The sequence below is a fragment of the Pan paniscus genome, chromosome 13, assembly GCF_029289425.2.
Source record: "Pan paniscus chromosome 13, NHGRI_mPanPan1-v2.0_pri, whole genome shotgun sequence".
Classification (NCBI taxonomy): Eukaryota; Metazoa; Chordata; class Mammalia; order Primates; family Hominidae; genus Pan; species Pan paniscus.
Window position 1 is genome coordinate 85,507,872 of NC_073262.2, and position 25,538 is coordinate 85,533,409.

General features: G+C 39.2%; 1 protein-coding gene and 1 non-coding gene across 2 annotated transcripts in view; one reads left to right on the top strand and one right to left on the bottom strand.

Moving 5' to 3' along the window:
* The window catches only part of FRZB (frizzled related protein), a 33,300-nt gene extending 15,276 nt beyond the window's left edge, over window positions 1-18,024 (bottom strand). The window contains exons 1-2 of the mRNA XM_003823528.5: window positions 16,925-18,024; window positions 9,629-9,676 (exon numbers count right to left, since the gene is read on the bottom strand). Coding sequence (XP_003823576.1) covers window positions 9,629-9,676; window positions 16,925-17,402 — 526 coding nt within the window. The 5' untranslated portion in view covers window positions 17,403-18,024. The remainder of the gene's footprint in view (window positions 1-9,628; window positions 9,677-16,924) is intronic.
* Window positions 18,025-24,692: 6,668 nt separating this feature from the next.
* LOC112439235 (U6 spliceosomal RNA) lies at window positions 24,693-24,799 on the top strand. Its single transcript, XR_003027517.1, has one exon. It is a non-coding gene; the product is annotated as a U6 spliceosomal RNA (small nuclear RNA).
* The last annotated feature ends 739 nt before the right edge of the window (window positions 24,800-25,538 follow it).

Consider the following 25,538-nt stretch of genomic DNA (forward strand, 5'->3'; position numbering starts at 1 on the left):
TGGAGCTTGCAGTGAGCTGAGATCGCGCCACTGCACTGCAGCCTGGGCGACAGAGCGAGACTCCATCTCAAAATAAATAAATAAATAAATAAATAAATAAATAAATAAATAAATAAATAAATAAATGTTCTTTATCTTGATCTGGATGATGGTTACATAAGTATATACATTTGTCAAAATTTAAATGCAGCATACACTTAAGATTTGTAGTATTTTACTGTAAATAAATTATACCTTAATAGAGTCCTATTAACAAAAAATAAGACATTTCTTTCATTTTTTAATAAAAGGAAGTGTGTCTTGACTTAGTAACCATTCATTACCTATGTAAAACAATATTTATTTCCTACACCTATACACAGGGCAAAGAATATCATATTAAATTTTATTTTGGATTACACCGGTATATGGAAAATGTGATGAAGTTGACTGGTGAACCTAGGCGATATAACAAGGCTTTACAAAGTAAAAGTAACATTTGCTCAACTTAGCTGTAAAAACAAACCTCAAATATTGTAATAAAGGACTCAATTCACTGTAATTTGCACTTTGTAAAAGAAATTGCTTAAGACTGACAGAACTAACGCTATATTAATAAGAAAAGGAAATTCAGTTTATTCCTTTTTGTCTTTGGAAAATTTCAAATAAACTGCCTTTCACAAGTTTTCTGCATCCAAGAGTTATTCAGAATATCCAAAATATAGAAAGAGTCAATACAATTATGCTTGTTTTCCCTCATGACTTCTGAAGTGTTGTTTTGAGATAGACTCTAAAGAAGTCAATTAACAAAAAGAAAAGGGGGCTTCACAGCCTCTAGAAGACCATGTGTCCACTCAATGCCAAGTATTGAAAAGAGGTGAAAGAAAAGGGAGTGCCAGTCACCTATTTGCTCTTTCATTCCATGTCATTGGCACATATTGTGCCTGATACAAGTAAGTGTCCCTTATATTTTTTATTAATACATAATAGATGGACATATTTTCAGGGTACATTGATATTTTCATACATTCACATAATGTGTAAATATCAAGTTAGGGTAATATCCACCACATTAAACATTCCTCCTTATGCTGTGAACATGTGAATTATTGTACATATTGAAATGTACAAGTAGATTATTGTTAACTATAGTCTCCATACTGATCTATCAAACACTAGGTCTTCCTCCTAACTAACTGTATATTTGTCCTCATTAATCATCCTCTCTTCATTCCCTCCTCCACGCTACCGTTCCCAGCCTCTGGTAACCACAAATCTACTCTCCAGCTCCATGAGATTCACTTTTTTCTGTTTTTAGCTCCCATATATGAAGGAGAACGTGTGATATTGGTCTTTCTGGGCTTGGCTTATTTCATTTAACATAATGACCTCCAGTTCCATTTTCCTTCGAATGACAGGATTTCACTTTTTTAAATAGCTGAACAATATGTCATTGTGCATATATACTACATTTTCTTTATTCATTCATCCACTAATCAGCACTTAGGTTGATTCTACATTTTGGCTATTGTGAATAGCACTGCAGTAAACATTGGAATACAGATATTCTTCAATGTATTAATTCCCTTTCTTTTGGATATATACCCAGTAATAAAATTGCTGGATCATATGGTAGTTCTATTTTTAGTTTTTTGAAGAACTCCCTATTGTTTTCCTTAGTGGCTATACTAATTTACATTCCCACCAACAGTATACTAGAGTTCCCCTTTTTCCACATCCTCGCCACCGTCCATTGTTCCATCTTTTTGATAAAAGCCATTCAAACTGGGGTGAGATATCTCACTGTGGTTTTGATTTGCATTTATCTGATTAGTGATGTCGAAAATTTTTTCGTATACCTGTTGGCCATTTGTAAGTCTTCTTTTGAGAAATGTCTGCTCAGATCTTTTGCCCATTTTTAGATTATTTGTTGTTTTTTGTTTTGTTTTTGCTATTGAATTGTCAGAGTTGCTTATATATTCTGGTTATTAAGCTCTTGCCAGATAGTTTGCAAATATTTTCCCTCATTCTATGGATTGTCTCTTCACTTTGTTGATTGTTTCCTTTGATGTGCAGAAGCTTTTTGGCAGGACTAATCATTACATTTCTAATGAATGGTGAGATCGGTGGACTAAAACCAAATAAAGTTTCAGTACTAGGGACTTAGAAAAGCAATGGTGTCACATACTTAAATGAGAAAGTTACAAAAGAGAAAGTTTTAATTAAACAATTACTTCAGGGCTGGGGGTGGTGGCTCACGCCTGTAATCCCAGCACTCTGGGAGGATGAGGTGGTTGGATCACCTGAGATCAGGAGTTAGAGACCAGCCTGGCCAACATGGCGAAACCCCTTCTCTATTAAAAATACAAAAATTAGCCAGGCGTGGTGGCGGGTGCCTGTAATCACAGCTACTCAGGAGGCTAAGACAGGAGAATTGCTTGAACCCAGGACGTGGAGGTTGCAGTGAGCTGAGATCGTGCTATTGCACTCCAGCCTGAGCAACAGAGTGAGACTCCATCTCAAAAAAACAAAACAAAACAAAAAACAACAAAAAAAAACAACTTCAGTAATTAAATACATTATTTTTGAAGTACCCAAAGAGTACCCAGCGAAGTGTTACAGAAGGGAAATGTGGTCCTAGAGAGTAATCACAACTAGAGTCATAAAAATGATAATTCGGCCTATGTAGCTTGATGAACTCCAACAGGATGAATCCCTATGAGGAGAGAGGAACAGAAGCCAAGCACAGAGCCTCAGTGACTGTCTATAGCTGAGGGACAGGCAGAGAAGAACTAGGACAATTTGGGTAATAGCTCAAGGAGAGAAATGCTTAGGAAAGAGAACTGGTCAAAAGTATCAGTTGTTGCAAAGTAATGGGGAAAAAAATCCTATAGTTTTAAGCTACTGTAAAATCACAAAAATACTATTTGTCTATCCTTTTTTTTCCAATAAGGTGTGGAAGTTGGCTCTACAGTCAGTAAACATTTCTACCAAAGAAAAAAACCGAACTCCTTCCCAAAATTGGTAGTAAGCCAGAAGAGAGGAAAGAAGTGTAATAGAAAGAAAGAGAGGGAATGGGTCTATGCTACCCAAGCTAAGCATAAATCATGTCAGCAAAAGTGGGAGTGGCTGGGCAGGCCTGGCAGCTGCAGTCATCAGGAATCTCCAGTTGTTCAGTGGCCACCAGGCAGCTACCCAGAGGAGCTTCTCTGGAGCACCTTTGGAACAGGGCCAAGAAGAGGTTAGTGAAAACTCTGGGAGAGCATCTGACTTACACGAATGTTCCCTAATTTAAGATAAATCAGAAGGGAACTCAGATCAATACAATCTGATTTTATATTAGGAAACAGGCCCCAAGAAATAATTTGGTCACATTTATATATTTAGTGTCAGAATTTACCAACTCTATCTCCGCTCTGGAGACATTTGTGTTTTTCAAATGTGAAAGTTCATAAATTGGTCACCATCACAAAGCAGAAAATTGGAAGAATTACTTTTTGGAATTATTTTAACTAAAAAAAACCCTTTGCATTGGACCACTTGAATATCTGCTTTAATTTTCTGTGTACTGATTTGATAGATCAAGTGACTAGGTGAAATAGAACAAAAATTGTTTTCCTCCATATTACACGCTATGGAAATAAAGAGCATCTATTCCTTATTACAATAGTGAATTTGCAACAGTAAAATGTACAGTTGGATGCTGTTCAGAGTCATTATCTCAAAAAAAGAAAAAGAAAAAATTGTTAAGCTTTGAGGCAAAGAATATATTAACTAGAGTGAAAGAATTTCTTTTCCAAATTCCAGACAGAAACAGCTTGACACTTTGGAAAGAGGTCCTTATGTGGGTTACAGTGTTTTCATGCCTTCCTCATTTCCTGTTTTATCATGATCAACCTCAGCTGTTATATTTCTCCAAAGCATAAATTTTTGAGTGTGAACAAATTATATTTCCTTTTCAGAACATGTGAACATGTTAGTGTTTTTTTCACAAACAGAATGAGCTTTGGTTTTGCCTATTTGTTTTCATCACTCTCATTATGCCAGAGAACTGGAAAACATTTTTAAAAGACGAACAGTAAACACTGACTCTGAGAACACCACATTCGTTCTAGGTAGTTTTACATGTTGAACTGTTTTTTGTATATTGTTGATAGTGTTGTTGATGTGTTTTCTTTCTTTCATACATTGAAGTGCTATATTACTCTAACCATAACTTTGGAACAAATTGGTAACATATACATGTCCTTGGCCAGAAATTTTGACTCACCAATTGCAGTTTTATACAAATGAGCTTTTCAGTTCGGGTTAAGAAAACATAATAGAAGGAGTGACCCTTCAAATAGCAACATTACTGGACAGCAATGATTTCCAACTGATTTCATGATATTGAAAAACATTATCAATTATATAAAGTAACAAAACAATTCTAAAATAATTTTAATTTACTTATGTTTTTAATGGGATAAATATTTGTTGGGACACCTTTGGTAGACATTTCCTCAGATCAAACATATCACCATGATAAGATTCAGTGGAAGTCAACAGAGAAAACTGTCCCAATGTAATGAAAGTTGATATTTCAAACTTATTTACAACTTAATAAAATAAATGTTTCATTTCCACAGATAAGACACCTTATAAGGCAGGACATACTCACCAAAATCAGTGCAAAATACTAGAGGAAAGTGAAATGGAATATATGGTACTCATCGCAGCTATCATATTGTAGAAATAAATGCAGCATTAGTCATAGTAACAAAAACTGAAAACAACCCAAATATCCATGAACATTAGAATGAATAAAGTGTACCACATTCAATGATAGAATACAATATAGCACTTAAAGTGAAAAACTACTGCTATACACAGCCTAATGAAAAGCATAGGAAGTCACATGCATATACAAAAATACATACTGTAGAATTCCATTTATATAAAGTTCAAGATCAGGCAAAATGAATTTATGGTACTAGAATTCCTGGGAGTAGTTACCTTTGAAGAGAAGGGTGGGGGTAGTGACTTGGAGGCTTCTGGAGTGCTGGTAATGTTACATATCTTGGTTGCAGAGAGTGGTTACTTTGTGAAAATGCACATTTATGATTTGTGCACTTTTCTGCATGCATGTTATACTTTAATGGTTTATTTTATGGTAAGATGGAATAAGTAGATTCCATCTTGTTTCTCCCACTGAAAGCAGATCTGAAACCTGAACAGAGTGCATGAAGCAGCAACATAAGAACTCTAAAACGTAATACAAGCATAACAGGAAGACTGGGGGGAGAAAATAATACCATAAAACTGATAGTGGGCTCATCATTTTTTCCCTCTGGTATCCACCAGTCTGGTGTCAACACAGCCTGTATCGTAGAGGTAAGCATTTTGCAGATAGAGTACACTCCAGTTCTAACTCAAGAAGTGGAAAGGATCTCTAACATATCAGCCTCTTGCATTCCATTCCTCAAGGCATCCTGGGACTGTGGTAACAGCAACAGCTGCAACAAGGGAGACCCTCAGGAGCCCAAAACTTTGATGAAGGAGAGAATCTTACCCTCTGATTGGAGGACTTGTAGTTCCAAAAGACTGGGGCAAATCCCCATTACTTTGTCTCTCTCTCTCTTTCTCTGTCCTCCCACCACTTGGCCCCATAGGAAGGAGCAGTCACAAGAAGCAAATCACAGAGTAGGATAAAGCTTTCTAGCCAAAGGACCAAAACGGGGGAATTCCAAGGAACTGAAAAGTGCAAGGGAGATCAGAGAGATAAAGGAGCCTGGGAAAGGATTTTGTAAAGTTGTTTATGAACTACCGAAGTCACCCCTGGGCATGTGTGACTCTGACATAAAACAGTGTATCACAGATTTCAAAAACTGCACTGTAGGATAAAGTATTGCTCTGACCTCATACTGGCCACTGAGTGGTATACATGTGGGATAGATATGGAAGGTACTTCGAAGGCTTTGGAAATGGAACTGACATTAAAATCACAACCCACAGAAGACTAGTCAGAATTTGCAGCCTAATCCTAACTAGGTTAACTGTTGCTAAAATTAAAAAAAGAAAATCAGCATTTTCCATATAACTTTAAGTAAACAAGACCCAAAGCTTTATTGCATGATATTCAAAATGTCCAGGATTCAACCCAAAATTACTCTACACATGAAGATGTAGAGAAAAAAATGTTGACTTGAGTGGGACAAGACAATTAGGTGACACAGATGACTTTACGGTAGCTATGATTAAAATGCCTCACAAATTAAGGGTGAATACCCTTGAAATAAATGGAAAGATAGAAAGTCTTACCAAAGAAATACAAAATATAATGAAGAATCAAATGGAACTTTTAACTTTGAAAAATATACTAACAAATAAAAACTATCTGGATGTGCTTCAGAGAGTAGGAGATTGAACAAGACCAACGAAAGAGTCAATGAACTTGTCGCTAGGCCAATAGAAATTACCTAATCTAAACAAGAGAGAAAAAAGATTAGGAGAAAAAATTAACAGAGCCTCTCTGGGGCCTGTGGAACAATATCAGAAGATCTAACATTCATATCATCATAGAAGAGACTATTGTGTAAAAAGCAAGTATTTGAAGAAATAATTCCTAAGCACTTCTCAAATTTGGCTAACATTATAAATTTATAGATTCAAGAAGCTCAGATAACCCTAAACAGGGTAAACTCAAAGGAATCAATGCCCAGACATGTAATAATTAAAGCACTAAAAACTAAAGACACAGGAAAAAAAAAATCAAATGCAACCAAAGAAAACTGATGTATTACTTACAGGGAAACAATTATTTGCAAGGCTGCCAATTTCCCATGAGAAACATTGAAGCCAGAAGGAAGTGGAATATTTTTTATGTGCTAAATGTACTGCAAACCTAGAATTCTGTATGCAGTGAAAATATCCTTTAGGAATGAAGGTGAAATGAGGATATTTTCAGGTAAAGGAAAAAAGAAGTTTTTGCCAGCAGAACTGCTTTAAAACAAGTACAAAAAATACTTAAGAAAGTTCTTCAGACAGAACTTCTGTCTGAAGAACAGAAGAGAAAGAATACCAGAAGGAAGTATGGAATGTTGGAAAAGAAGGAAGAATAATAGAAATTAAAACATCTGTAAAAATACAGTAGGCTACTATTCTCCTCAAGTTGTTTAAAAGATATGTAATGGTTAAAAGAAAAAATATAAAATTATCTCATGAGGATATATATATATCTCACATACGTGTGTGTGTGAGAGAGAGAGAGAGAGATTCAATCCAAAAGAAAGAAGAGAATGTGAATAAAAAGGAGAGGGCACAAACAGAAAATGAAACAGTAGATCTAAATACAAATATGAATAACTACATTAGCTGCAAATGGTCAAAACATACCAATCAAAAGACAAAGATCAACAGTATGGATTTTTTTAAAAAGACCCAACTATATGATGTCTACAAGAAACGTATTTAAAACACAATGACTTAAGTATGTTAAAAGTAGGATAGAAAAAGTTTCGCCCTGCAAACACTAATCAAATGACAGCTGAAATAGCTATAGCAATATCAGAAAAAATAGAATTTAGAGCAGAGAAAATTACCAAGGATAAAAGGACACTACATAATGAAAACATCAATTCACCAATAAGACATAAAAAATATTAAACAAGTATGTACCAAACAGAGCTTCAAAATACATGAAGCAAAACTGACAGACTGAAAAAAGAAATAGAAAAATCCACAATATTTGGAGACCTAATCACCCTTCTCTCAATAATCAATAGATCTAGTAGACAGAAAATCAGCAAGAATATAAAAGAACTAAATAACAGTATTAATCAACTAAATTGAATTGACATTTAAAGGACATTCCACCCAACAGCAAAATACTCTTTTTTCTAAGTGTACATGGAACATTCACCAAGACAGATTATATCCTGGATCAGAGAATAAACCTTAATAAATCTAAAAGAACTGAAATCACACAAAGTATATTCTTCAACAGTAGAATTTGAAAAATAGCAAAGATAATAGGAAAATCCTCAAAAAGCAGCAAATTAAACAGCATAATCCCAAATGATGCACAAGTCAAAGGAAATATCAAGGAAAAATATAAAATATTTTGAACTGAAGAAAAATGAAACTATCAAAATTTGTGAGTTGCAACTAAAGTCATTCTTAGATGAGTATTTATAGCATTACATTTTATTAGAAGAAAGGTCTTGGCCGGACATGGTGGCTCACGTGTGTAATCCCAGCACTCTGTAAGGCCAAGGTGGGTGGATCACCTGAGATCAAGTGTTAGAGACCAGCTGGCCAACATGGTGAAACCTTGTCTCTACTAATAATACAAAAATTAGCTGGGTGTGGTGGTGCACACCTGTAATCCTAGCTAGTTGGGAGGCTGAGGCAGAATTGCTTGAACCCAGGAAGTGGAGGTTGTGGTGAGCTGAGATTGCATCACGGCACTCCAGCCTGGGCAACAGAGCAAGACTCCATCTCAAAAAAAAAAAAAAGTCTCAAAACACAATATAAGCTTCTACTCTAAGAAACAAAAGAAAAAGCAAAATAAACCTCTAAAGCAAGCAAGCAGAAGGAAAGAATCAATAAAATTGAAAACAGTAAAACAATAGAGAAAATGAATAAAACCAAAAGATGTTTTTTGTATCCAGAATATGTAAAGAACCCTCAGAACTCATTAAGAAAACAACCCAATTTAAAATGGGCAAAATTATTGAACATTTTACCAAAAAGAATATATGTGGATAGCAAATAAACACATGAAAATGTATTCAGCATCATTAGCCATTAGGGAAATGCAAATTAAAACCATGATGAGCTATTATTACATACCTATTAAAATGGCTAACAATAAAATATATTGATAATACCAAGGGCTCACAAGGATATAGAACAACTGGAACTCTTATACATTACTAGCACAAAATTGAACAGCCATCTTGGAAACAGTTTGGCACTTTTTTACAAAGTTAAACATATACTTACCATATAACCCAGTGATCCTATTCCTACATATTTAGCCTAGAGAAATAAAAACTTACATTCCCACAAAAACCTGTACTGGAATGTTTATAGTAGCTCTATTCGCGATTGCTCCAAACTGGAGACAACCCAAATTTCCTTGAAGGAGTGAATGGGTGAACAAATGGTCATACATCCAAGTAATAAAATATTCTGTAATAAAAAGGAATGCACCATTGATATATGCAGCAATTGGTTAAGTCTCAAAGGCATACTGTCAGTCTGTCTATACGGACAATCCAATCTCAAATAGAGAAAACTATAGTGATAAAGAAAAGATGAGTGATTGCCAGTGGATGAAGATAGGGGAAACTTGTAATTATAAAGGGATACAGCTTGAAGGAGTTTTGGGAGGTGATGGAATTGTTCTGTATCCTGATGTGGTGGTGGTTACATAAATCTCTACATAATATTAAAATTCATCTGTACCAAACTATATGTCCAAATAAAAGGCCAATTTTACTATGTGCTAATTTTAAAAATAAAATTAATATAAATGAGGGAATTTTAAAAAGTTTACTTGTAAAATGTAGGGCACAAGCTTCCCCAAGAATGACTTAAGTATCTAAATTACATCAATGACTAATCTGACCACAAATGAAAACCAGGAAGATAATGATATACTCACCACTGCTTGCCCCTCTACAGTTTCCGTTACTAGAATCCATAGGAAAATCTGAAAGGAGGTGACAGAAAAAAGAACTATAACATATTTATTTCAAGAATTCCTAAAGGTAAAAATCTAACTCAGTCACAAGTTTGATTTGGGTAAGAATCCAATTGTCTAAAGGAAGTAGATTTTTATTAATGTCATGAGGTCGGCATTCTTACCATTCGTGGGTTGAGTATGGATGAGACTTATTTTTTCATGTGGTTATAAGGAAATACTCTTCTGAATACTCAACTGTGCATTAAATTTTAGAATTTAATAATTTATTTGAATTTCACAAAATTTGTAAATGATAAGCATCCTATCATAATAAAGCCTATGCAAATATTAGGCACTCATCCAACACTTATGACTTGATGACAAAAAAAAAAACCAAACGCATCTTCAATAAATAGACATATCACACTGAACTGGTATATATTTAAATCCTTAGTTCCTAAACGAACACTCAGAAATCATTCTCATGTCCTTTAACTGCAGGTTAAATAATTCTTCAACAGAAAAGAAACCTACTATTCAGGGACTATTCAAGCCAGTGCAATTAATAGATGTGACAATAATTAGAAATTGCTATTGATTCTTTTTAGGATGCCATAATCCCAGAAAATAGTAATGATAAAGGGTTTCTGTGTTCTAATTAAGAAAGCAGCCTCTAATGAATAACAGTGCGCCAGCGGAACACCGTGCTGAGAGATGCTGTACCTAGCAATATATCCTCATTGACACTCCAATTTAGTACTTTTATATAAGAGTTTTACATTTGTAGTAACACTTTATGCTAAACTAATTTAATGCCTCTATTTATTCTAGGAGAAAATAGTATTCTTCCTTTGTCCTTTTTGTTTATAGGTCCTATCAGGAATAAATTAAACAAGGGGTTAATACTATTTTAGGACTATAACACCCACAATTACAATTAATGAATTACTTTCCCAGGTTTAGTAATCATCAGCAAGTATTTAAAAAGCAATATCCAAGAAAAGATAGCAGTCAGCAAACAAACAGATAAGCAAGTAACAAACACTAATTCTAAAACATTTGGCTCAACTTGGGCATAAACTATTAATTACTAATACTTTCATTATATTCAAACATTTATTCATGATAAATGTACCCAAGTATTACAGTAACGTGCCAGTGGTTTTTCTATTTCTGAATAATCATGTGATAAACTACATACAAAAATAATGTCTTCATAAAGGAAGAAATTATATTGGCCCATATTTGAAATGTTTATTGTTCAAAGGTAGAAATAAGAGTGAAAAATAAAACTTTGCTTGGTGAAAGGGAATCACTTCAAAATAGCTAAGCCAAGGAGAGTGTTTTACTTCTTTCATTCTTATTCAAAGGAAAATGTTTCTACACTTTTACAAATGCTTAGAAGTCAATTGTTAGAACTGTAAGACAGAAAACAAAAATTTTCTAATAATTGATCAAAAAATTATTGTCAGAAAGTTAAACTTAGGAATTCTAACAACAAATTACCCTAAATGAAAATAGATATTATTAGTAAGGATTTTAAGCAAAATATTTGCATTTCAGAAAAAATGTCTATTGGAATATGGAGGGGAAATACTGGAGATAAGAGAGACCATTATCATCCTATGGCCATAATCCTGGTGAGAAATGCTGAGGTCCAAACTAAGAAAGTAGCATTAGAGAGGGAGGGAAGGGAATTTGAGTCAGAGTAGACCAAACAGCATGTGATACCTATTGAGTGAGGGGAATGAGGAAAAAGGTAGAATCAAGACTGCTTCCCACAGCCAGGTGTGGTGACTCACACCTGTAATCTCAGCACTGCCAGGCCAAGGCAGGCAGATCATCTGAGGTCAGCAGTTCGAGACCAGCCTGGCCAACATGGCGAAAACCCATCTCTAACAGAAATACAAAAATTAGCTGGGCGTGGTGGCATGCACCTGTAGTCCCAGCTACTCAGGAGGCTGAGACAGGAGAATTGCTTGAACCTTGGAGGCAGAGGTTGCAGTGAGCAGAGATCACGCCACTGCACTCCAGTCTGAGTGACAGAGCGAGACTGTCTCAAAAAAAAAAAAAAAAAAAAGACTGCCTCCCAGGCCTGGACTACTAAGATATGGTGGTACCTTTCAACAATATAGAAAATACTAGAAAGAAACAAGTGCATGACTATGGGGAAATGATGAGTTCACGCTGGGGCATGCTGAGACCGAGAGACTAGGGACATGAGAATCTGGAATGTATAATCTCTACTATCTCAAAATTGCAGTGAAGTCAGAATCTCTTATCTCTTTGAGTCCATTGTCTAGAAGCCACCTTTTATTCTCTTAAGCCATAGATAAGTGTACTTCAAAATACAATGAGAAAACCTTTGTTCCTTTAACTGCAATCTGCTAGGCAAAGAATAACAGATTCTCTAGAAAGTTAGGAATTACATTTCTTAAGGGAGGAAGAGTAGTGTAGAACAGGCTCTGCTTCGAATTCTCTTTTTCTTACTAGCTCTGCTAACTTGGACAGTCACTTAGCTTCTCTATATGCCTTGGCTTCCTTTTCTCCAAACTGGGAATAATAGTGAATGTGCAAAATGCACTCAGGACAGCACCTAGAACATAAGTGTTGGTTGCTTTTATTGTGTTGCTAATGGTTCCTGTCCTGAGGATGACACGTCCTCTCCCCAATGACGTTGTTGTTAAACATTTATATTGTGCTTTACCGTTTATCAGTAACTTCATGTTACTATTTCTTTTGTTCTTCACAATTCCTAATGAATGTCAATGTCAAGCGACTAGTTCAGTGTACAAAATTAATGGCAAATCTAGAATTCCAACTAAGGGCCTGTAACTCTAAAACTGTGGTTTTCTCTAAATTGAGGAGATGTAGCCAATTCTTAATTATACAGAACTATGTCTATTTGTTGGCTGTTGGTCTCCTCATTCTAGACACCAAGTAGAACTAGAAGAGCTAAATATAACCTAGTCAGTTTTGCAATTTGTAGCAACAACTATTTGAAGGTTTAGTGGGAATGAGATAAAAAGTAAATTATTAAGATTTGGAGACTACATAAGATTACATTACTCCTGATAATGGGGGTTGCTCTAAATAAAGTTAAATACTACTAACGTAACACTGAGATACTCTTCCCTAACCCATCCAGAGTGCCTTTCAGTATTTTACACAATGAAGGATCCTCAGAAGCATGTTTTCCCTTTAATTCTAATCTAAAATTTCCATTTCTCCTTTCGATTTTCCTCCTCATATCACACTAAATAATTCTTCCTTCTTGGTACTTGGCCCCTCAAATATTTGTAGACCAGGGCTAAAGAAAAGACTGCCTGTTTCTCTGAGAGTGGAGAAATGATTAAATGGCAGCTCCTGCATATGAAAGTTGGCACAGCTCATGCCAGGAGAGAGAAGGCCTGCAGAAACATGTTGAGCAAGAGCTGGGGAGAAAAGTTAACACTGCCCCAGAAGCCAGCACTGACTGAGGAATGATTATAAAGCCCTTGGCACGGCAAACTGTAGGTGTTGTGGAAATAGCTGTGAAATATCATACCATAAATTTTCTTAACTGCTTGATTCCTGGGTTTCTGAGATAAATTATTTGTAATTAACTCCTCCACCAGACTCATTCTTTTTTCTGTTGCTCCCAAGGGGATCTGCTCTTGAGCCTGAGGTCTAGGTCAATTTGTGTAAAAGGAAATACTAACTTTATATATTTAGAAGAAATAAGATTTGTTTTTCCAGTTAGGTACCAGTGTAAAGCTTTTTTGTTTTGTTTTTCCCCAGAGATGAACTAATAAAAGTTCTAGGCTGCATCTGCATTTACCAACATAACCATTTCAAAAACAAAATAGAAAATGTTAGTCAATTTGTTTTAACAGTGATAATAGTAAAACAGCAGCAGCACTTTTTTCAGTGCTTACTAAGTACTAAAGCAATGCTTTATATGCTGTTTAATTTCTTTTCTTTTCTTTTCTTTTCTTTTCTTTTTGAAACACAGTCTGGCTCTGTCGCTCAGTCTGGAGTGCAGTGGCGCCATCTCAGGTCACTGCAACCTCCGCCTCCGGAGTTCAAGTGAGTCTCTTGCCTCAGTTTCCTGGAGTAGCTGGGACTACAGGCATGCACCACCATCCCAGGCTAATTTTTGTATTTTTAGTAGAGACAGGGTTTCACCATGTTGGCCAAGCTGGTCTCCAACTCCTGACCTCAAGTGATCCACCCGCCTCGGCCTCCCAAAGTGCTGAGATTACAGGAGTGAGCCACTGCACCAGCTTTAATTTCATCTTTACCATGCCCTTGGGATGTAGATAGTTTTGTCCTAATTTTACAGATAAGAAAACTTTGAATTACAGAGGTCATATAATTTTCCTATAACAATAGTTGATGTCGGGGCAGAGTCATTCACACCTGGTCTGCCCCACTCCAAGCCTATCCTCTTTACTCACCACACAATATTAAAGATTTGACTGAATGTCATCACTAACTTGCTGAATGACTCAATTGAGCTGAGTTTTCAGATAATCAGTTGTACATGTAGTCACACAAAGTTACGCAAATATAAAATGTGTAAGATGAATAATAATGGTCAGGATGGAACCCGTTCTTTTCAAAAATATGTTTACCCTTAGTATTTCGAAAGCAAAAAGTAGTTTCAAACATTACTGCATTTCAGTAAGACTGCTTTGTAAAAGGTCCTAAGCTTGTTTGTGGAGTCATGATATACTATGAGAGAACAGATCCCCATGAATGGGTAGGATTTGAAAATCCTCTTGGCATCAGAAGAATGTGAAAGATTGTCCTATTTTATTCAGGGAGACCTCATTTTTATATCTAGTTGGACAGATACTAGTCAAAAGACACAGGGATTCTGTTTATACCCAGTTGAACAAGAAAAAAACCTTGCTTTGTGAACTATCACTTCCCACTGAACCAAAGAGTATATTGGATATTGCATGGTAAATTACACTGGCCACATGTGGTAGTTCCTAAGTAATTCCAGGTGTCTGACAGTTTGACCCAGCATAGGGAATGTAATTTTCAACAAGCTGGCCCTGGAAGCCAGGAGACCCTTCAGGCTACAATCTACACACTTCATTCCCAATTTCCACCTCCCCCCACCTTTGAGCTCCCCTTGCCATCATAGCCTCTGGTTCACACTGAAGCTTATGGAAGGGAGCAGGGATGCCATCACTAACTATGATTCCAACTACCACCTATTTTTCTAGCAAGGATGCTGCCAGTAAAGCAAATACTCTGGCATTTTAAAGAAGCTTAGAAATCAGGTCCCATGAACTGACAAATTGTTTCCATGCATGTCCTATTTGAGTGCTTCAATGAGGCAACTGTTTCCATGTTTGTTCCACAGTGATTGGTAACTCAGGGACACTTAATGAAACTGCTTCCCATCCATATTGACTATGGCTTTTTGAGAGCCATTAACCTTGCCAAACCTCACTCACTCTAGGTCCACCTCTAAGGGAGGTTTAAGAGCAAGTTTTGTGCTTTACGGGGAAGAATGCATTTCAGCCTGAACCACTGCCACCTCATTCCTAGCCCTTGGCCTGAGAGGAGCACCTGCATTTAACTGATTCTAAGTGCCTGGCAAACCAGAGCGGCAACTGCACTGAGCACTTTCAGACTCTGCAGTCTGTGACTTTAGTGAGTACGAAGCCTCAAGCATGCTCTTTTAGCAAAGATTAATAACGAATACGTTTCTGTGATGATTTTGCACAACTAGCTTTTGGTTCTTGATTAAAATCAAGAAGACAATAGGTATATTCAAAAAGTGATAAACTAAGTGAGGTCACCATTAAAAAGTTCTTGAAATTCTTCTGTTTATTTTTTTTCCTTCAGCTATTTTTACAATTACTTCTCCTTCTCTCACTTTGTTAAATGAGTCAACGTGCACAGAAGGTAATTTTTCCAAATCAATTTCCTGATAACTAAGAATTACTATCTGGAAATGGACTGGGGACATGCGCCTAGACTGCGCAAGTTGAAAGAGGAAGGAAAGTTGATGCCCAAGAAATAAACAGATGGAGGCAACCAAGTCAACGCATCTAAGAACAGAGTTGTTGGGGGGTGGGGTGGGGGTGGTATGAAAGAGGACCACTCATGAAAGAAATTGCCTTCTTTATAAAATATATGAAGGGTAAAATTTGAGGTTGGGTTAGTAGGTAGAAGTAATACTGAGTTAGAATTAAATGGACCATAATGAAGTAGGTTTAGTTGGGGTCTTAAAGTTACAAATGTCATAATTAGACTAAACACTAGTGAGAAAACAACTTGTGGTTGACTCCATTAAATTTAGAGCTGCAATAAAGTTTTATGGTAGGGAAAGACTGAAATGACTGTGGTTGGTGCACACACGGAAAAGGAGCATGAAATAAGGTATTAAAGACAAATTTTTTTTTCAAAATATGAGAGTGGAATAAGGGGTGAGATTTAAAATAACATTACGTGAGTGTATGATAACACGCCTTAAATATAACTCCTTTCATCTGTATGCCACTTATAAAATGACTTGAAGGCATGTGGGCATGTGAAAAGAGCTCAGTAATTTCAGTCTGCCAGCTCTATGGCAAGCCACAGAAGCTAATTAACAGTGCATAGCAATGTTTCACAGTTGTTTCATTCTGGAATGGAAGAACAATTTATCTCATTGAAAGGAGGGGGAAATTTAAGGTGAAGGTAATTGCTCAAATTGGATCTTGAGCAAACACATACCCCTAACATCTGTGGGTTAGAGTAAGGTTATTGAAATTATCTTGGCATTTTTAATTAGAAGAAAATGGGGCTTCAGTTTTCTGTTTCCTCCACACAATCTTAACAAGCATCTAAGACACTAACGATACAGAAACCTGATGACTGAGATTGCCTGAGAATCAGCAAAGAAAACCAAATGATTATAAACACATTTTAAAAGAAAAAGAGCATCACTTTACAAAATGTGGCTACTTGCACATGTAAGGAGTTGAAGTGAAGGATTTCTGTGGAGTAGAAGTGTGATGGGTTTGGAATGCATGGATTGTTTTAGAAAGATCGCCTATTGGAACGGAGTGCCAGAGTGCATCAGTTTGGAAGGTGATAAGGTGAGGGTTTTTTTGTTTTCGTTTTTGAAAAAAGAAGAAAGAAGAAGAAGGGTCTTTGATAGAGGAGCAGTTATGGGAGAGATTAAGTGATCCGAAGAGAAAAAAATTAGAGAGTAAAGGCTAGTAACAAGGACTCCAAGAATTGAGGAGGCTGTAGGGTAAGGGAAGGGTGGGCCGTGTCAAAACTCACCAGCTCCGTCCGCAGTAACGATGGCCTCGGGAGAGATGCACACGCCCCTGTCGTACACTGGCAGCTCCTCGCAGGCCAGGTTCTCCGGCCACGAGTGGCGGTACTTGATGAGTATGGGCTCACAGCCCTGCCGGGCCCGCTCGCACACAGACTTACAGGGCTTGATGGGCTCGTGCTGGAAGTCAATGGTGCAGATGGGCGCGTACATGGCACAGAGGAAGAAGAGCAGATCGGGGCTGCAGTGGGTGCCCAGCAGACCTTCGAACTGCTCGATGGCCAGGATGGCGTTGGCCTGAGTGCTGTGGTGCAGGTGGTTGGGCATCTTAGTCATGTTCCAGGGCAGGGACTTGCACAGGGGGATGCGGACGGGCTCACAGGCTGCAGCCCGAGCCCCGGGCACCCGGAGCAGGCAGAGAGCAGCCAGGGCAAGCAGCCCGGCCCGCAGCAGCAGCATCCCTCCCGGGCTGCCGCACACCATGATCCCGGCAGGATGGGGCAGGGTGCAGCCGCGCAGTGGACGCCAAAAGGCCCGCTCCGCCGTCTCCGCCTCCCCCGCTGCAAGTGGACACAAGGATCTGGGAGCTTCTCCTCCCCCGGCAATCACCGCTTCCTTGGATCAAATTCCCCCAATGGGGTCCCACGAGCTTTACCGAGCTCCAGCCACCGCCCCTGCCGCCCAGGCTGCTCTTTCCCAACGTCTAAGCCTTCGGAGGCAGCAACATCTATTTATTCCTCTCTCTCTGGCAGAAGCGTCAGACTTCGCAGATCAGTCAGATAAGAGGGACACGAGAGGAGGCGAGGAAGACATAAAAACAAAAGTAGAATTCAGCTGAGAGCTAGTTGGAGCTCTGGGGTGTCTCCTCCCCTAGATCACGCACACAAAAAGATGCTAAAGAAAGCATTAAATTTCCCAAAGTGAGGAGGACAGAGGGGTTGGGGGGAAGGAGGGAGGAAAAGCTCCTAATGGGAGAGAAGGGTGCAGTAAGAGTTTACAAGTCCTGTGTGGGCTAAGAGCTGCGGCCGCCGCTACGGCTGCGACCCTGGCTGGCAGGAGGGACGCTCAGGAGGAGCCTCGCCGGGACGTCTGTGCCTCTGCCCGGGCGGCTCTGCACTTTCCTACCTCCCGCCCGAGAGGGAGCTCCGCCCCTGGGGCAGTCTCTGCCCTCCAGTGCCGGCTGCTCTTCCCGAGAATGGAGTGGGCGCCCGGGGAAGAGAAGGCCTGGGGGTCGCAGGCGGTGGGGTGCGAAGCCGTGCGAGTGCGAGACCCCAAGACAGCGCCGAGTCGAGCGCGCCCTCACACTAGGGAACCCGTCTTTGGCCCCAGAAACGGGCCCCTAGCCCCTCACTGAAGAGCCCACCCCAATTCCCTACGGAAAAGTCCCCCTAGTTCCCCATTTGGGAACCCACCCGAGACCCTCCTTCCTGGAGGTATTTCCTTTAAGCAAACTACAGCTTCTCCTCTGCAATCACTGGCTCTGCACAAAGTCAGACCTGGTGGGGGGAAAGGCTTAAGCAATGTCACTTTGTCCAAGTAGCGGAAAACACAGACCCCTGCGAGCAACGGTGGAGCCATATCAACCCAGAGCTAGTGACTACAGAGGTCTCCATTTTCAATAACTGCGGGGGAGGAGGTGGGGGGAGGATTGCCTTTCAAAAAAAAAAAGAGAGAGAGAGAGAAAAACAAAGAAATGCTGTTCATGATTACAAATAGGCCACCAGAAGCAAGGAACAGGGGTTTTTTCCTTCTATTCCCGCCCCCCGACCTAGTGGAATTAGAACTTTTGAGCTTTGCTCCTTAAGGGTTAACGTGGAAACTAACAGCTCTAATACACTTGGACTTTTTTTTTTCTGATTTTGCTCACGGATAACATGGCAGATATTATTTGTTATTCTCAGCAACAATTCTGCCCGACACTTAAAAAAAAAAGTGTAGGAAAACGACATCACGCAGGTAATAATGATGATTATAACAACAATCAAACCCTTTCCATCCAGATGAGTTCAATCTGGAGGAGAAAATGGAAAACAGATCCCCTCCTGATCTGCTTCTTCCACTAATGAGCTCCCTCTTCCCCCCACCCCCGCCCCACCCTACCCTTTCAGCTTATATTATAAATGGAATGACCTGCAGAGGCCTTTACACTATGCCCTCTCAATGGGAAATCACTGAGCAAAAGGATTGCCGAATGTCAGAAAACACAACCTTCATTGAGAGGAGAAGGAAACAAAACCTGAAACAAAACAGGAAGTCACCTTTGCTCTGCATCACTGAAATATTTCTCTGCTTTAATTTAGCCATCTCTCACCGTCCATAACAAGCAGAGAAATATGTCCCCACTTCAGAGCACATAGTGAGATGCTCATTTTCATTCCCTAGAGTGACTTGACAGCACTTATAAAATGTCAACGCTAACTTGAGTTATGGAATTTTATATCTAAAATGATCATAAACAGCAGTTTGTGACTGCTGTAAATTTTTTTGGAAGGAAGTTTGTTCCACTTATGGTGGCGGGGGCGGGGAACACCAGATGGTAGACAGGGAGTCAGTTAGTATACAAACTTTGCCTGGTCTACAATTATCTAGTGTCATGTAAGAGAACAAATTCAAAAATTGTACAAACGAATTTAAAATGATTTATCAAGTAAAATTTAGAGGAAAAACAACTTTAAAAGACAGTCAACATTAGAACATTTTGGGGCTATTTTGTATAAGAAAAATATAGCTGAGATTTTCAATAATTAGAAGAAAAAACATCAGGAGTAGATGTAGTAGATTATTTGCTAAATACATTTTTCTGTTCATCTTAAGTCTTACAGTGTGAGAAGAAATGTGCCAATAGTTTTAAAGGTTCTACAACTATTTGAAACAAAGTCTGTTTTCCTTCCCCTGCACAAAAGTCAGCTATCTTCTTTGTCTAATATGTCCCCTTACAACTTTAATCCAAATTTGTTTTTATAAAAGCCCAAAATAAATGTCACTGTCTTGAGGAAGCCCTTTTGAGTACCTTGTCTAGTTGTGTTCATTTTTCTGGTTAGTTACCCTTGAACAGTGTTTGTTTTTACAAATTATTCCTTTATTTATTTATTTATTTATTTATTTATTTTGAGATGGAGTTTTGCTCTTGTTGCCCAGGCTGGAGTGCAGTGGCACTATCTTGGCTCACTGAAACCTCCACCTCCCGGGTTCAAGAGATTCTCCTGCCTCAGCCTCCCTAGTAGACTCACAAGCTCCCCACTTGTGAGTCTCCAAAGTCTATTCTACCACTCAAAGATATGCCTTCTTGTACCCATAGCTTTGCTCTCATTTATAAGTGAGAACATACAGTATTTCATTTTCCATTCCTGAGTTACATCACCTAGTATAATGGCCTCCAGCTCCACCCAAACTGCTGCAAAATACATTATTTCATTCTTTCTTCTGGCTGGGTAGTATTCCGTGGTGTATATATACCACATTTTCTTTATCCACTCATCATTTGATGGACATGGACACTTAGTTTAGTTCCATATTTTTGGTTGATGGGCACTTAGTTTGGTTCTATATCTTTGCAATTGTGAATTGTGTTGCAATAAACATATGCATGCAGTTGTCCTTCTGACAAATTGATGTCTTTTCACTTGGGTAGATACCCAGTAGTGGGATTGCTGGATCAAACTGTAGATCCAGTTTCGTTCTTTGAGAAATCTTCACACTGTTTTTCATAAAGGTTGTACTTACATTTCCACCAGCAGTGTATAAGCATTCCCTTTCACCACATCCACACCAACATCTATTGTTTTTGTTTTGCTGAGACGGAATATTGCTCTGTCTCCAGCCTGGAGTGCAGCGATGTGATCTCAGCTCACTGCAACCTCCACCTCCCAGGTTTAAGTGATTCTGCTGCCTCAGCCTCCCGAGTAGCTGAGACTATAGGCACGCACCACCATGCCCAGCTAATTTTTGTATTTTTAGTAGAGACAGGGCTCACTATGTTGGCCAGGCTGGTCTCGAACCCCTGACCTCACTCAGGTGATCCACCCACCTTGGCCTCTCAAAGTGCTGGAATTACAGGTGTGAGCCACTGAGCCCAGCCAAGTTTTGCCATGTTTCCCAGGCTGGTCTCAAACTCCTGGGCTCAAATGATCTGCCCACCTTGGCTCAAATGATCTGCCCACTTACAGGTGTGAGCCCCCACCAAATTATTAATATACTAATACTCTGCTGGAAACAAAAAATCTATGGACACCAGATTCAAGGACTTCAAAGGGCTCCACACAATGCATATCCAGGTTATGATATGCATTGGTTATGATAGCCAGAGGACACCTGGCTGTCTGAGAGCTGCAGCATAGCGCCCCCTAGCACCTAGTTGGGACTATGGGTTAATCCTAGGCTCAACCACTGCTTAGGAAGTGCACCCAGACCCAGTGATGGCCAGTCAAGCTTCTTAGGATGAGTAATGATACCATGATCATTGACATTTGGTTTAACTTCCTGACAGGTAGGTGTTCCTGTGGCAAGGTCAAGAAAAAGATCATGCTAGAGTATATTACTTTGATATAGCCATATTACCAAAATTCAAATTTGGCCAATTTCCCCCTCCCTGCCCCAATTTTGCAATGTCTTATTTTCTCAGTAATTTAAATATTCACATTATTTTTTCATCTGTTTAAATAAACTGTAAACCTATCCTAGGTTTGTGTTAATAAGTCTGCCCACATCTTTCCTATAAGAAAATGTGTTTGCAAAAAATAAGAAAATATTCTTACATTTTCACAAGCAGAGCTGATATGTAAAATAGTTAAAAACTGGTACAGTTGAACACCAGTGAGTCAGAATGGCTGTGGCCAGGCCCATTCTGTACTATCAGGGTATCAAGGAGCAAGGAATTAGTGTTTATTGAGTACTTGCGAGTACTTTATGTGAGGTATGTAAACCACTTTTTAAGCACATAAACTGCTCAAGGTATTAGTTCCAAAGATGAAGAAAATAAGGCTCCATAAGATGAAGTTTCCCAAAGTTCTCACAGATAGATAAGGGCCTGGCAGAGTGGGATTTGAATCCAGGCTCTTTTAACAATTCCAATCATCTGCTTCATAGGCAGAAAAGAGCCAGGGAAAGGGAAATATCAGGGATCTCTGTGAGCTTGGGTCTCAGCCTGCACCCTGACCACACCAACTGTCAGATATTGGCTCTATCTTCTTAAGAATGGAAAGATGTCGGCCGGGTGTGCTGGCTCACGCCTGTAATCACATCACTTTGGGAGGGCAAGGCGGGTGGATCACAAGGTCAGGAGTTTGAGACCAGCCTGACCAACACGCTGAAACCCCGTCTCTACTAAAAAAAAAAAAAAAAAAAAATTAGCCAGGCGTGGTGGCGCATGCCTGTAATCCCAGTTACTTAGGAGGCTGAGGCAGGAGAATTGCTTGAACCTAAGAGGCGGAGGTTGTAGTGAGCAGAGATCAAGCCACTGCACTCCAGCCTGGGTGACAGAGGGAGACCCGTCTCAAAAAGAAAAAAAAAAAAAAAAGAATAAAAAGATGTCAGGATGTCAAGCCCAATGAGAAGCTTTGGATTTCAGATGGGGAGACCTCCTTGCTCATAGCCTCTCCCTGAGGTATTCTGCAGACCTAGTAATTCCTTGAGTTCTGCCTTAGGAAGATCTTACCCTTTCCCATCTCCACGCAAACCAATAAAAGCTTCCCAACTGTTCAATGCAGCAACATTAGGGCAATGATTCTCAAACTGAATCATGCAGCAGAATCCCCTGGAAGGCTCCTGAAAACACAGGTTGCTGGGCTTCATCCAGAATTTCTGATAAGGTAGGTCTGAGAATTTGCATTTCAAATAAGTTATCAGGTGATCCTAATACTGCTGTTGAAGAACAACACTTTAAAATCACTCTTTTGAACTAGATATTAAGCTCTGATTTACCCCAAGTAAATGCTTTTCATGCTATAAAGATTTCATGATTTTATCTCCTTTTATCTTTTCTCATAGGAAAATTGGAAACAAAATTGTAATAAAGCAACCTAATAGCTAAATAACTCTCTAAAGTTTGTCTAGATAACTCTACCACTCAAAGATCATAATAATAGCCCCAGTGAGACTCGGCCTTACAATCAACTGGCCCTCTGACCTTTATGTACTGTCCTAAGGGTCACAGCATCACTCTACCTCTGTTGTAGAAGAAGAACGATAGATCCAGCTTCAAAGAAGTTCCAGAGGGAATCTTAATATCTTAGTGGTGGAATGAACCTCAACAATCTAATCCACCCACCTCTTTCACCTCTGCAACCTTCTAGCCCTCCCCTCCATACCTTAATTTGAAAAGAAGACTTGAGATAAAATCACTTACCCAAAATCATGAAGTTAATGGCACGTATGGCAGACGTACCTACCAGCAGCAATAACTCAACTTAAGCATACCCTGAGAATGACCCTATGGTCTAAAAACAATGTGTGTTCAGAGCTGCGAGGTAAGGAATTCAAAAGTGACCAATCCAGAGATTAATTCATTATTTATGAGGAACGTATGAACCCCCAGCCCATCCCATGGAATGCAGGCCATACAGGGGATTGAGGCTGTTTGTTTTGGGTTAAATGAAGTTTGTTAGGTAGGGGTTCCTAAGGAGAGGGTGCCAAGTGAAAATTCTGTATAAACAGCGTGCTTTCTACAAATGGTAGTGGTTCTGCTGTCCAATCTACTGCCACTGGACTACCCTGTATGTAAGTTCCCTCAGTAAACTCCATGTCTCATTTGCTGGCTCTGGGTCCCTTCTTCAGCTTCTTGAACATGGTACCACCCTTACTGAAGTCAATAGGGGCCTGGTGTGACACGGCAACTCATATGGTTTGACTGTGTCCCCTCTGTCCCCAGCAAATCTCACCATGAATTGTAATCCCCATAACCCCTATGTGTCAAGGGCAGGACCAGGAGGAGGTAATTGGATCATGGGGGCAGTTTCCCCCATGCTGTTCTCATGATAGTGAGTGAATCTCATGAGATCTGATGGCATTTCCCCTGCTTGCGCTCATTCCATCCTGCCGCCCTGTGAAGAAGATGCCTGCTTCTCCTTTGCTTTCCGCCAAGATTGTAAGTTTTCTGAGGCCTCCCCAGCAATGCAGAACTGTGAGTCAAGTGCTGGGATTACAGTAAATTCTATTTAATTTTCTAAAACTATCTGCATTTATTATTTTGACTAAAACATAAATATTGCCCCCACCATAACTAGAGACCACTCAATGGTACCATAGCTAATCTGACATGAGATTAAATAAAATTTTGGTGACTAATTAAAAATAGGATTATCCTAGATTATCCAAATAGGCCCAACATAACCAACAAGGTCCTTAAAAGACTCATGAAGTAAACCCAACAATGCCATAAGTGTGACATTTTGGGACGAGGGAGAAATGTCAAGAGGCATTTTAGGCAACTTTCTACATGATGTGTGCTATGTAAAACTTAGTCTGGCCAGGCATGGTGGCTCATGCCTGTAATCCCAGCACTTTGGGAGGCCGAGGTGGGCAGATCACCTGAGGTTGGGAGTTCAAGACCAGCCTGACCAACATGGAAAAAACCTGTCTCTACTAAAAATACAAAAATTAGCCGGGCATGGTGGTGCATGCCTGTAATCCTAGCTACTCAGTAGGGCTGAGGCAGGAGAATCGCTTGAACCTGGGAGGCAGAGGTTGTGGTGAGCCGAGATTGTGCCATTGCACTGCAGCCTGGGCAACAAGAGCGAAACTCCATCTCGAAAAAAAAAAAAAAAATTACCCAGCTTTGTGCTCGCTTCACCAGCACATATACTAAAATTGGAACAATACAGAGAAGATTAGCATGGCCCCTGGGCAAAGATGACATGCAAATTTGAGAAGGCTTCCATATTTTTATGAACAGAAAGGAATAGCATCAACATCGACAAAAAGGATGTCCACACAAAAACCCCAACTGAAGGTCACCAGCATCAAAGACCAAAGGTAGATAAATCCACAAAGATGAGAAAAAACCAGTGCAAAAAGGCTGAAAATTCCAAAAACCAGAATGCCTCTTCTCCTCCAAAGGATCACAACTCCTCGCCAGCAAGGGAAAAAAAAAAAAACGGGATGCAGACTGAGTTTGATGAATTAACAGAAGTAGGCTTCAGAAGGTGGGTAATAAAAAAACTCCTCCAAGGCATCACGCTACCGGACTTCAAACTATACTACAAGTCTACAGTAACCAAAACAGCGTGGTACTGGTACCAAAACAGAGATATACACCAATGGAACAGAACAGAGCCCTCAGAAATAATGCCGCATATCTACAACTATCTGATCTTTGACAAACTTGACAAAAACAAGCAATGGGGAAAGGATTCCCCATTTAATAAATGGTGCTGGGAAAACTGGCTAGCCATATGTAGACAGCTGAAACTGGATCCCTTCCTTACACCTTATACAAAAATTAATTCAAGATGGATTAAAGACTTAAACGTTAAACCTAAAACCATAAAAACCCTAGAAGAAAACCTAGGCAATACCATTCAGGACATAGGCATGGGCAAGGACTTCATGTCCAAAACACCAAAAGCAATGGCAATAATAGCCAAAATTGACAAATGGGATCTAATTAAACTGAAGAGCTTCTGC